Here is a 12,801-nt window from a genome sequence, read left to right on the forward strand (position 1 = left end):
GTATGGGGCCCTCCCATGGACATTACTGATCTATATCTGGCTGAAAGTTGGCCAGATGTCAATCGTCAAGTTCAAAAATCCCGTTGGTTTGAGGACCGAATTGGTTCATTGATCTGACCGCCCTTATTCTCCTTGTTGTGATCCAATCATTGGGCCCTAGATCAACCTGATATTGCCCACTTTAAGATGGGCATATAAGGGATAGGCACAACTGTTATAATATTCAAAAACTTCCTTTATTAACACATCAAACAATTGTGCACAGCACAATATCCACAACTAGTGGGGGCTAGCATTTCTAATTCAGTTACATAGGAACAGTGCAGAATATACACAGTGCCACACTCAAGGCAGCTGGTATTCAGCATATACACAACCCAGCAGGGTGCAGAGAGGGTCTGCTTTGTCCTTTCAGTCAATCAGTGAATTCCCATACCATGGTTGAAAACTGTTTTGGCTTATACACCAATAATATGTGTGTATAAATAAAGGATAAGTTATCCCCTACTGTGAATACATGGATATTAAATCCATGGGCATGAATTTATACAGGACATGGAACACCAAGCTGACTTCGAATATCTTTATATTGAACAGTAGGGGTTCATTATGTCTTATAAGGTATTCTGATATAGAAATGTGCAGTATGAAGGTGAGTAGGGGAGGGTTTAAAGGACTAGAAAGATGATGAGCCAGAGGCTGTGTGCCACAAAGGTAAGGCTGATGGTATGCATAATTCTGGAGCATATTATCATGCTGATTCTAGACAGTGAATGGTGGCTAGATTTTGAGATTTGTCCAGCAATATGATTGGATGGACCCAAACAACAGGCTCCTTACATATAAACAAATAAAGGAGTATTTCAGAGGAGCCTGTATGTGGATGGCATACTTTTCAGAAAAAAGCAGAAGCAGAAAAAAGCATCAGGAATTCTTTCAGGGCACCTAATCCCATTTCTCTCTGCTTGCAGTAGGGAACATCAATTACAAGACAGGTCTGAACCATTAACAATGTTTAGAGGTGGTGAGGGTGCTGACACAAATAAAATTATTCCAGAGCTGAACGGCAATAGTATGAGACTGCTGGAAGGAGTAATTTCCCTGGCTATTTATCTCTCTAACCTCTTCCAGTCTGGGGCAATGCACTGGAATGTTTTGTCCTCCAAAAGGAACCTTATTCTTTAAAACCCAAAGCCAAGCCTGAAAAGTTTTGTGCAAATTATTTCTAAAAATCCCATGCTATTTCATTTTCACAGGCAGGATATGTGGACAATCATGCAGTATTTAGGGACCGCTCCTCTCGAGAATTTCTTCATATAACTAAAAAATGGACAAATTTAGTACGGTACTTTATGTTTGCATCCAACTTGGCTATTGGTTGAGTTACACAGATTTTTGAAGGTGCACAGTGTGATATGGTTGGGAGACACAAAATTTGCTACATGGCTAAAATATGGATGTTACTGACTGTTCATATATCATTTACACAGGATACTGGAGGTAAGAAGCTGTAATCTGCATATATTTCACATGCAAGCTAAAACCTGATAGATGTGTTCCTTTATGAATACAAAATATAAAGTACTAACATCCTATACATCATTAATACATGGACAGGGAGCCGAGAGGTCTTGAATATCTTTCCCAGCAGTAGTTTTCTTTGAATGCAGCTTCCCCCTACCCCCCATCAAATTCACATCTGTACCTTTCTGCCAGGTAATGGCTGGTCGAGGAGCTCCTGATGTCTCACACTGCAGTACCACAGCAGTCCCATCGATTACAGTGCTGTCCTGGGGGGCTCTCGTTATATTTGGGGCAATACCTATTAATGAAAGGAGAATGCAGTCAGCGGACATATCTTACTGTAATCTCTATTCGTTGTCCAAGTCTGGAGACATTTGCAACTCTGTAACTCTGCTAACTGGCACCCCATGTATAAACTGCTCTCGGCATCTGCTGGCAATGAAATAATCATCACATTGCTATTCGACAGGATTAAACACTTATCGCACCAATAAGAATAAACATCCACATCTCGCAATGTAATATTGTTTCTTAAACTGTTATTGTACTGCGAATTTTAATTGGTCATTGCGAATTTTAATTGCGCACTCTTAAGAAGCCCTTGAAGGTGTCGTAATCTTTTGGAGCTAACATAGCGACTTTTTCAGTAAGAAGTCTTATTACATTTACTGCGCATTGGCGCAAGCTATAACGGTCTTCTACTGTCAGAAGTGGTTTGCTAAACAGTTTCCGGGTTCGCAAAAGCTATATTAAATGCACACAAAGCAAAATTTGTTTGCACAAAGGCATAACTTTTTGCATTGTGAATAGTTTTTCCGTTAGCGACTTTTATTACATTCCCCCATTAGGGACCTATCTATTATGTTGTGTAAAATGAAATTTGCCAAAATAAAAACCCATGTAAAAAACGGTGCAAATTTATCAAGGTGTGTTTTATTTTACACCATGCGAATGCCAGAAATTTTACATTGCTTCAGACCTTTGTAAGAAAGTTCTGGCGGAAGTTGCTCAAAGAAATTTTTTTATGATGTTGTTTAGCTGTTTTTTTACATTACATAATAAATCTGCCCCTTATTATCAGTGAATACTCACAAAGTATCTTTTACAGCTTTTGTATATTTTTGTTCACAATGTTATGTATGGTTTAAGTGTATATAGCAAACTAGCAGTCAGCACGTTCTTCAATGGCCACTTTCCACTGACATCACAAATAGGAAAGTTTAGAACAGCACCACGGAGAATACTTCTTATTTCAAAAAGCCTTTATAGAGTATTCTTCTTATTTCAAAATAAGCCTTTATTAGTGCTTTAGGGCATCACGACAATATCTTAGGCCATGCTGTATAGAGAGAATACTCTGTGGTGCTGTTGTAAATGTTCCTATTGCTTTAAGTGTATAGACATGGGAGAAGTGATCAGATTAGCGCACCATTGTACGACCAATTATATATATATATATATATATATATATATATATATATATATATATATATATATATATATATATATATATATTGGTGAATTTTGACAATTTACACAAATGAGAATAACAACAACACACAACACATCTTGTGGCAAAAATTAATTTGAATTCAACGTGGTTAAAACTTGTCCAGGCTCTTTTCAGACTGAAAAGTGACTGTATTGTAGGTTTGAGGTGATTTACACTCAAGTGAATGCAAGGTCTGGATGAAAAGTGCCAGGTGTGTCATAGCCAACATAGCCTATTTTAATCAATATAGTACAGGTATGGGATCTGTTATCCGGAAAGTTATCCAGAAACTTTTTCTTTGTAATACTAAAACAGTATCTTGTATTTAATCCAAACTAGGATATAATTAATCCTTATTGGAAGCAAAACCAGCCTATTGGGTTTATTTAATGTTTACATGATTTTCTATTAGATTAAGGCTAAGGGCAGATGGGCAGATTCGAGGAGATTTAGTCACCTGGGGACTAATCGCCTCTTCTGCATGGCGACAATCTCCCAGAAGTGCCTTCTTCTTGCCTTCCGGCTGCTTGAATGCGAAAATGCCAGTCGGGCGATTTCAGAAATCGAAGCGCCGCGAGTGCATTGTGCTGGCGTTTTCTCATTCAAGCAGGCGAAAGGCAGTTCAGGGAGATTGTCGCCCCGCAGAAGAGGCGATTAGTCGCCAGGCAACTAAATCTCCCCAAATCTGCCTGTCTGCCCCTACCCTTAAGGTAAAGATCCAGAGTACGGAAAGATCCATTATCCGGAAAGCCCCAGGTCCCGAGCATTCTGGATAATAGGTCCCATACCGGTACCAATAATAACCATAAGAAGTAGTCAATTGTAGAAAGATGGTGACTTCTTCTTCAGCTAAACGTTTGCTTGTCTGATAAATCCATCACTGTGCTTTCCCTTGATACAGGGATATCCAGCTGGAGGTCCGCTGGCCATATGTGACTATCCAAAGAATTTTTATGGCTTCTTGTCTGGTAGGGTTCCACAGACATTTTGCATAAGATCATAAATGAAAATGAAACATGAGACATGACAAATAATTAGCCAACTGCATGCAAAAACTTTCACAACACTGCCACAAAACATTTATTTAAGACTGAAGCCATCTACTACTTCTCCTCGCTTCTACAGAATAAACTCTGGAAAAGATGGGGTGAAGGAAGTGCAAAGTAAGTCCCTTTACTGCTAAGAGGCAGCACTTCTATAAAGAAGTGGAGTGCTTTAGCTATTATAAACTGATCACAGTAGTTTTTTGTTCTTATTTCCTAGTTAGCCACTTCCTTTTTCTATTCCTATACCCAATCCACCATGTTCATTACCCTTTCTACTAAGAATACAACATATGGAGGAATAGTAATAAAAACGGATGGACGGCACTCCGGATAAAATAAAAAAAATGTTTTATTCCAACATGAAGTATCAAAGTTACCTTATGCGTTTCGGGAACCAAATCCCTTAGTCATAGGCTCATGAAGGAATAGTGTGGTGTATGTTTTCAAGTACTTACTAGTAACTGCCAGGTAAGTGGAGGTCTGCACCTCTCCTGCGTCATTGCGAGCAAAGCACTGGAACATTCCAGTGTCCTCTGGAATAAGCCCACTGATCTTCAAGCTACCTGATGAAACCAATCGGAACCTGGCATCTCTACGGATGTCTATGAGAACAGCATCTTTATACCAAGATATGACGGGCTGGGGTACCCCTAGGACAGACAAGAAATATAAAGGTAAGTTATGAAAATATGGTGTTGCTCAAATACATCTTCTGCTGGTCCAAGATGCTGGGAGTTGTAATTCTACAGATGGAGGGCAAAACACTGGATTCTCCAGAACAGCAGGAGTGTCAGCAAGAGTAAAAAAAAACTAAGCAATTTATAATTCATATAAAAATTAGATGACAAGAAATATAAAGGCAAGTTATGAAAATATGGTGTTGCTCAAATACATCTTCTGCTGGTCCAAGATGCTGGGAGTTGTAATTCTACAGATGGAGGGCAAAACACTGGATTCTCCAGAACAGCAGGAGTGTCAGCAAGAGTAAAAAAAAAACTAAGCAATTAATAATTCTTATAAAAAATAGATGACAAGGCCAGATAGGTGTGAGAAGTAAGGGAAATTAATATATTATATGGAAAGGTTGATAATAACTAGGGGACCTAACACATTGCTTACTAGTCAAGAGGCTATTAAGGGGAAAACTTGATTTTCAGTACAGATTCTGAGAAATGGGAAAAAAATTAAAAAAAAGGAATACTGCAAGGCAGGAAGAAAAATAGCATAATATATCAGAAAAAAATAAGTAAAGGAATAATGAGAGTGAAGAGAGTGAAGAGAGTGAGAGGCAAGTAACAGAGAGCGTAGGAATTACACAAGGATGGTATGAGCCCAAGCAGCATCTAACGAGTACCATCTCCTGGGTACTTAAGATAGCACAGCATATTAAATTATTCTCTGTTTCCTGTAAAAGAGTCTGTGGGGCAAGCAATCCACTCAGAGCTCTAATATATGTACAGCACAGACCTAATTGGCACAATGCTGTTTATTATTGTGGTGTTTATACAAATGGCCTGCGGGTGTCACTGTGCACACACAGGACTTTCTGTACAGCTTAAAAGTGAAAGTGAATGCTTACTGTTGTGTAATGCCTGCATGACTCTGCTAATAAAGCACTGTTATACTCTACTCATCCTCAGCTACCCAAAACATAACAATTATTACTGACTAAATTTTTGCACAGAGAACCAGGGTACAAAGTTCTAAGAGCCAAGTCCAACTTCCCACCACAGGAAACAAGTCCTGTTATAAATAGTCAAAGAATAGGTTGAGGACATACTGCATCTTTCCGTATGCTGCCAGACTTTAACACCCTGCCATCAGCTGTAAAAAAGACATATATCTTTGCAAATTGGAAAATGAATACACACCACAGATCCACTAAACCTTGTTGTACAATCAAAGATGCAATAACATGGCAAAATCAATATTGGTCCAGGCACTAACCCAAAAGCACCACAGTCCTCAAGACATACTTTTCCTATATCTTCAGTCTATGTTAAAGAGATTCTGTCACGGGAAAACCTGTTTATTAACTGCATTAGTTAATAATGCTCCTCCAGCAGAATCCTGCATTAAAATCTGTTTTTAAAAGAGCTAACTCATTAGTACTATATTTCGTTTTGAACTTTGAGTTGGGGCTAGACATTTTTACCCAGTATTTGCTATTTAAGTCAAATTACTTTTAATATAAGGCTTGACAGAGATTACATGCATTTTACAGGGTTCTAAATAAGGATAAGGAGAACTGGGACACGTTTGGTCTAGGGTTCTCAAATGCAGGTTCTGTTATTGAATTTAAGTCACACTCACCTTTGGCCTGGCAAGGGATCTCCACTACTTTCTCTATCTCAGCAGTCAGGTGTCTATCTGGCTCCTTCACAAACTGGGGAGGCTCTGAAAACATTGGAGAATTTTATTTTATTTAATAACAAAATAAACTGTGTTTTGCACCAACAGCATCAAGCATATAGTACATATGTGGTCAATTAATCAGAAAGCTAATCACATTTATTCTCCACAAACTAGTATAGGAATGAGAACCCTTAGGGTAGGGACACACTGGGCGATTTGGGGAGTTTTAGTCGCCTGGCGACTAATCGCCGCGACTTTTCTCCCCGAATGCCTCCCCTCGCTCTACGCCTGGCTAAAATGAAAAATCGCCTGCGCTAATCACACGCGGCGATTCGTTTTCCGAAATCGCCCGAAGTTGCCTCACGAGGAAACTTCGGGCGACTTCGGAAAACGAATCGCCGCGTGTGATTAGCGCAGGCGATTTTTCATTTTAGCCAGGCGCAGAGCGAGGGGAGGCATTCGGGGAGAAAAGTCGCGCCGATTAGTCGCCAGGCGACTAAAACTCCCCAAATCGCCCAGTGTGTCCCTACCCTTATCTGTACAGCCTTACATTATTATCCAAATTATGGGAAGGCAACTTCCCATAGGTTACATTTTAAGCAAATAATTCTAATTTTTAAAAATTATTTTCTCAAGTGGTATAACTATAGAGGAAGCAGACCCTATTGCCCCGGGAGGGTTCGGGGCACAGGGGGGCCAGGACTGAGAGCTCAGCTTCCTCTATAGCCACTCTACTCACAGAAAATGTGTGCGCCCACTTGAGCAGGCAGGGGCCGGGTAGCTGGCAGTATGCTCCATGCATTTTATACGGGGTAGCCCAGCTCTGTGTGTTTATGCAATTGACTTGCTTTTTCTCTGTAATGATAAAACTTGATCCTAATTACATAGCATGCATCCATATTGCTGGAAATACAGGATACAAGGATTTTTACTGCTTAAATTATTTCTAGCAGAATTAAGGTACTGTAATCCAAATACAGGTATGAGATCTGTTATCCAGAATGCTCGGCACTTGGTGTCCATACTTTAAGTCTACTAGAAAACTATTTAAACATCAATTAAACCCAATAGGATCATTTTGCCTCCAGTAAAGATTGGTTATATTATCTTAGTTGAGCTCAAGTACATGGTACAGTTTTATTATTATATAGAACAAGAAAATCATTTTTAAAAATGTCAATTATTTAATTAAAATGGAGTCTATGAAAGATGGCCTTCACATAATTCAGAGCTTTCTGAATAACTGGATTCCCGAAAATGAACTTCTACTAGAAAGATCCTGTGCCTGTATATATGTGCCTGTCGCTGTCTTAAATATATTGATAATGGGTTGAGTGCAGAGGAATCTTGTATTTGTCTATATATAGATATATATATATATATATATATATATATATATTCCTATATCAAAAGGGCTTTGAAAAACAAAGTCAATGTATCCATTTAAGGCAAACACAGGGTCTTGAAAAAAGTACTGTATGTATTCTAAATGAACTCAGATTTACTAGTTCAGTAGATTTTAGAAGAGAATGATTCATGAAACTAGGAATGTCTATCAGATTCTAGATATTGGCTATGCTACTGCTCCTGCCACCTGTAGGCACAAGACAAGACAACTCACTGATAATAAAGACTTACACAGCATGTGGCCATATGTGGCTGTCCTCTAAACCCCACTCATCTATTTTCATCTCTGTTTGATCAGAACCCATTATTATCATCTAGCTGATGGCTGAGCCATAATATATTTGGTGACAGTTATGATAGCCTGCATTCCAATGGAGGGTAATTGAGGTTTGCTTATTAGGTATGCATCTCAATTACCAGGTTGTAATCAATTACTGACCACTCTATAGTGCCATGTGTCACTGACAACACAGTGATATCATTAACTAGATTCAAATAAATGGAATGGGCTCTATTTAAAAAAAAAAGCAGTGATGAAACTTGCATAGAAAGGCGAAAGATAAAATAGCATATCTGGGTATTTGTGTACAGAAGAAGTTCAGCTATCTAGGCTGTACAGTATAAATGTTTTCATTGTAAAAATATGGTTTACTCCATTTGCCTTTAATACTACAGAAATAAGGCATTTTAAGCATATACTGTATATATTCTTAATGAAATATTTGAAATGCAGATGTACTGAAAGACTACAGCAACATGTGCTGCTCCTTCCAGGGCTTTGGGGACCCTAACAAGATATTACCGTGGGTCCAATAAATTCTAATTACTCTGTTGCTAGCTTATTTCAGTTTGCAGATTTTCAGGAAATGCATTACTTTTTGAAGTTAACATTGGGTTTTCTGCAATGCAGAAATCCTGAACAGAACAAGTTATCTCTCACCAAGCACAGTTAAGTAGGCTCCGGCAGACACAGGTGGGACGCTGCTGCTGCGCAGAGTGGCTTCACAGGAGTAATAACCAGCATCACTCAGAACGGGGTTCAAAATTGTTAGGCAACGCCCAAATTCAGTCACCCCATTGGTCAGGTGAACTCCATTTTTTTTCCAAACAATGTTTAGCTTAGTGAGTGGCCTGAAGGGAAAAAAGGTGAATCTGTTATAAGGAAGAGGGGTGGTAGATAAACAAACACAGACAATATAAAGTGTTATTAGACATATTGTATATTTGTTTTTTGTTTTTTTTGAGATATAAACATGTTTTTTTCCTACTGCAAACAACTCAAACATGCCGTTTGTCAGTAGTGTACTGCAACGTACGAAATCAGAGCAAGTGTAATCAATCAGCGACACACACAGCTTGCAAGAAAAGTTAGGTTGAGGAAATCAAAACAAAAAATTACAATGAACAAACCAATTTCCCAAACTTACCGTGCATTGGCAACACATTCCATAGACACCTCTGATGTGCCAGTCACCACGCTTGTATTGTGCGGGGGTATGATTATGATGGGAGCTATGGGATCAGCAGGACCACCCACATCTATAAATAAAACAGGTGTTACAAATATGATTCAAATCTGATTTAAGAGTTAAAAGTGTCAGCGCAGAGTGGGGCCCTGCTAGCAGGAGCTATTTTTACTGTTATACTGTTAATGACAGAGATGATGGAGAAGACAGTGGGGCTCATTTATTAAAGCAGCGCAGCGCATAAGTGGACGCAAAAGATTGTCTGCGCCATCACGAGCGTGATCGCTAATATATTTGCGTGATATTGCGCATAACAGAGAGCTTTTGCGATGGTTTTGTTTATGCGCATTGCGCAAAAGATTGGGCATTTATGTCGCAAACTATGCCGTGGTTGTTAGGGGCGTGGCTGTGGGCGTGGCTACAATGCGCTTGCACTGCGGCCGTCGCAGATTTGCGTCTGTATATGTGCAAAACTGCACCCGGGCAACAGCACCACAATTTTTACGACTGCCTCTTCGTGGCGTAATAGTAACGCTCTTCAAAATGCGCATTCCTGCCCAGCTGCGCTAGTATATTCACATTTTTGCGTTTCATGTTGCTTAAAAGAGAATTTTATATATGTTTGCAGAACCACACTGCTAAACTGGGTTCTGGCAAATACAATGGTGCTGCTGTTGGTGGGGATGTTTGTTAACTCAAAGTTTACTCAAAGATGAACAACCCCTGTAAAGTGCATATCAACCACGCCTTCCACCCAACATGTTTATATTGACCAAGGTTCCTTTAAGGGTATCAGGTAGGCTAAACACCTTTGCAACCAGACAAATATTAGCACAGAAACAAATGCAGATGCGTCTAAGTGAATGCAATATGCGCAATATGTGACGCAACTAATTAAAGCAGCGCATTCATACATGAGCACAACTAATCCTTACCTTTGCGGTATCTTCCTGTGCGCACAATTTATTATAAGCACTGCGACAGCTGATACGCAGTTTCACACGTCGCACCTGTCTGTGTCTACATTAGCGCACAAATCGCACTGTTAAGGTATCGTGCGCTACATTATTAAATACTCGCATGCGCTGGGCAAATGTCAGGCCACTGCGCTCTTTTTATCGCTGCGCTGCATTAATAAATGAGCCCCAGTGGCTTAAAAGGAACTTGAAATATTAAATAAACACAATCAACAAAAAATACTAGGACTTCTTAAAAGACCAAACAAATCTGTGTCAGTAGTCAAGAACCCCTGTAGCCCAGAACATTTTAGCAAAATCTCAACAAAGCTCAAGTCTGCTGGGCTGGCTTCATTTGCAGTAAATCATGTGCCTGTTTTCTGCTGGCTCTGCAGGGCAATGAGTGGAAGATACATTTTGATTGTATCCCACCCTTAACTCACCTCTGTAAATTGTCAGGACATATAAAAGCATTGCTGCATATCCCAATCATTCTCTCTCTCTCTTACTTCTAACATTCTGAGAGTGACAGGCACTGACAAACAGTATTAACCTGTCTGGGAGGCGCAAGGGAAGCCATGCGAAACACTGCAGGGCATCTTTAGCAGATTCACAGTCACAAATCTAATGCTTAGCAGAGAAGAGCAAATCAAGTCGTACATCCTAATCCATTCAAGTGGTAACAGTGCATATCAGTTCAATTTTTCTCATGCCAGATCACCATGATTAACTGATTTGCTTCCCTTCAGTTTACATTTAAAAAGGATATCATTCCAGTGTTACACTGTACAGTTTAACTTGTGTTTGTACAAAAGCACAGACCTATATTAAAGGAAAAAATAATCCCACAATAAAAAAAGATGAGTTTTTTTCATTATATGTGTCAGCCTTCCTTGTCCTGTCAGGGAAACTATTCAACCCCCACTTACCTTACAGTATCCACCAGTCTCAATTTTTTCAGGGAAACAAGCAGATCATACGGCAATGATGTACTTGGATGATGTACTGCACATGTGCAATGCCCTGGGCTTGGAACACAACAGGAACTGAATGGTAAATGTAGTTACCACAGCGGGCTCGAGCTACAGTTGCATAGAGTTGCAGACTTATAAATATAGGCCATATTGATTCTGGAGTTTAGTTGCTGTTTTAAAGTAGACCTATTGTCTCTGAGTTACAATGTGTTCAAATAGAAGGCATGAGCCCCCTTCGGTTGTCCCACTGACCTCTTGCTAGCCATTCAATTTGGTTTGCCATATGCTATTAAAAGACTGGTTAATAAAGAGGGGACTTCACTATTGACATTCCTGATCTATGAGGAAAATAAGAGACCATAGCATAGCCTGTGGGTCACTTGATTACAGCAAACAGTGTTCATGGTACATGATACAGCCTGGGTGCAAAACTATCCAGGCCACTTGGGTCTACTCCAATCTATGACCCTTATGCCACAGCAATATCTCCCCTGTGTTAATATTTCCTTAAAAAATCATACCCCAATATGAGAGATATACAATAGTGAATGGCAAAGGGTGAAAAATGCACAGTAACGTGAAAACTATGAAAATGTTATATAAATACCCCTTGTCAAACATGAACTCTAGAATGTGTATTTTGTATGCTCCAACAATTCTCTATTGGAAATGTTTTAGTTTATAAAAGGCCTCTCTACAAGAGAGGAAGGGACAGTAAGTAATGACTGTGGTTAGTGTTAGTGTATGAGTTCAGATAGCTTTTTTTCTTCAACTTGTCTGTCTGTGTTTTATAGCTCAACATTCAGCTAAACACACAGTTCATCCAGACTGAAATGCATGCTTTCTCTACTGGTCATTCTGGCAAGCATTCTCCTTCCCTAAATTTACTATATATGGGCTTATTGTACCATGTCCTACGGTCTCAAATATTTCTTTTCTTCTCTGTAAAAAGTGTTTGGATTTAAAACAAAACAGTGCAGTTGGATAGTTTTTCAGTACACGGAACAAAAAGCCGGCTTCCCACCAGGTTATTGTAAAATGGCCAAGCTGCACGTTTGAAGTATTGTTTCTATTTTTCTACTTTGTTCTTAACACTGGATCCAGCTACATATTTTATACCCATTTGTGAAATGTAGGGCACAGCAGTGTAGGTCACCGAAACAAGTGGATATGCAATATTTTGACACACTATAAAAAAAATCATAAGCAACATGAAACTTAAAAAATGTGGTAACAAAAGCATACTGTGACAGATCAGCAATATACTGAATTCTGTTGCAATATAGATAATTCTACTTGCCATCCACTATCGATTTGGTTTGTTAAAAAAAGTTAAACATATGTTTTCTTATTTTTGTATGCAAGAAAAGACAATTTACGTTGTCTACTTTAAAGGAGGCCATACACGGAGAGATCCGCTCGTTTGACGATGTCGCCAAATGAGCGGATCTCTCACCGATTTGCCCACCTTGAGGTGGGCAATATCGGGCTGATCTGATCGTGGGCCCTATGGCCCACGATCGGATCCTAATGAATGGGAACGGGCGGTCAGATCGCGGGGCCGCATTAACGAACAGATGC

At 39.4% G+C, this 12,801-nt stretch overlaps 1 protein-coding gene across 1 annotated transcript in view; it reads right to left on the reverse strand.

The window, feature by feature from the left end:
- sdk2.S (sidekick cell adhesion molecule 2 S homeolog) overlaps positions 1-12,801 on the reverse strand; it is a 410,822-nt gene that overhangs the window by 66,872 nt on the left and 331,149 nt on the right. The window contains exons 6-10 of the mRNA XM_018238320.2: positions 9,252-9,363; positions 8,765-8,955; positions 6,376-6,459; positions 4,518-4,712; positions 1,706-1,822 (exon numbers count right to left, since the gene is read on the reverse strand). Coding sequence (XP_018093809.1) covers positions 1,706-1,822; positions 4,518-4,712; positions 6,376-6,459; positions 8,765-8,955; positions 9,252-9,363 — 699 coding nt within the window. The remainder of the gene's footprint in view (positions 1-1,705; positions 1,823-4,517; positions 4,713-6,375; positions 6,460-8,764; positions 8,956-9,251; positions 9,364-12,801) is intronic.

The sequence above is a fragment of the Xenopus laevis genome, chromosome 9_10S, assembly GCF_017654675.1.
Source record: "Xenopus laevis strain J_2021 chromosome 9_10S, Xenopus_laevis_v10.1, whole genome shotgun sequence".
Classification (NCBI taxonomy): Eukaryota; Metazoa; Chordata; class Amphibia; order Anura; family Pipidae; genus Xenopus; species Xenopus laevis.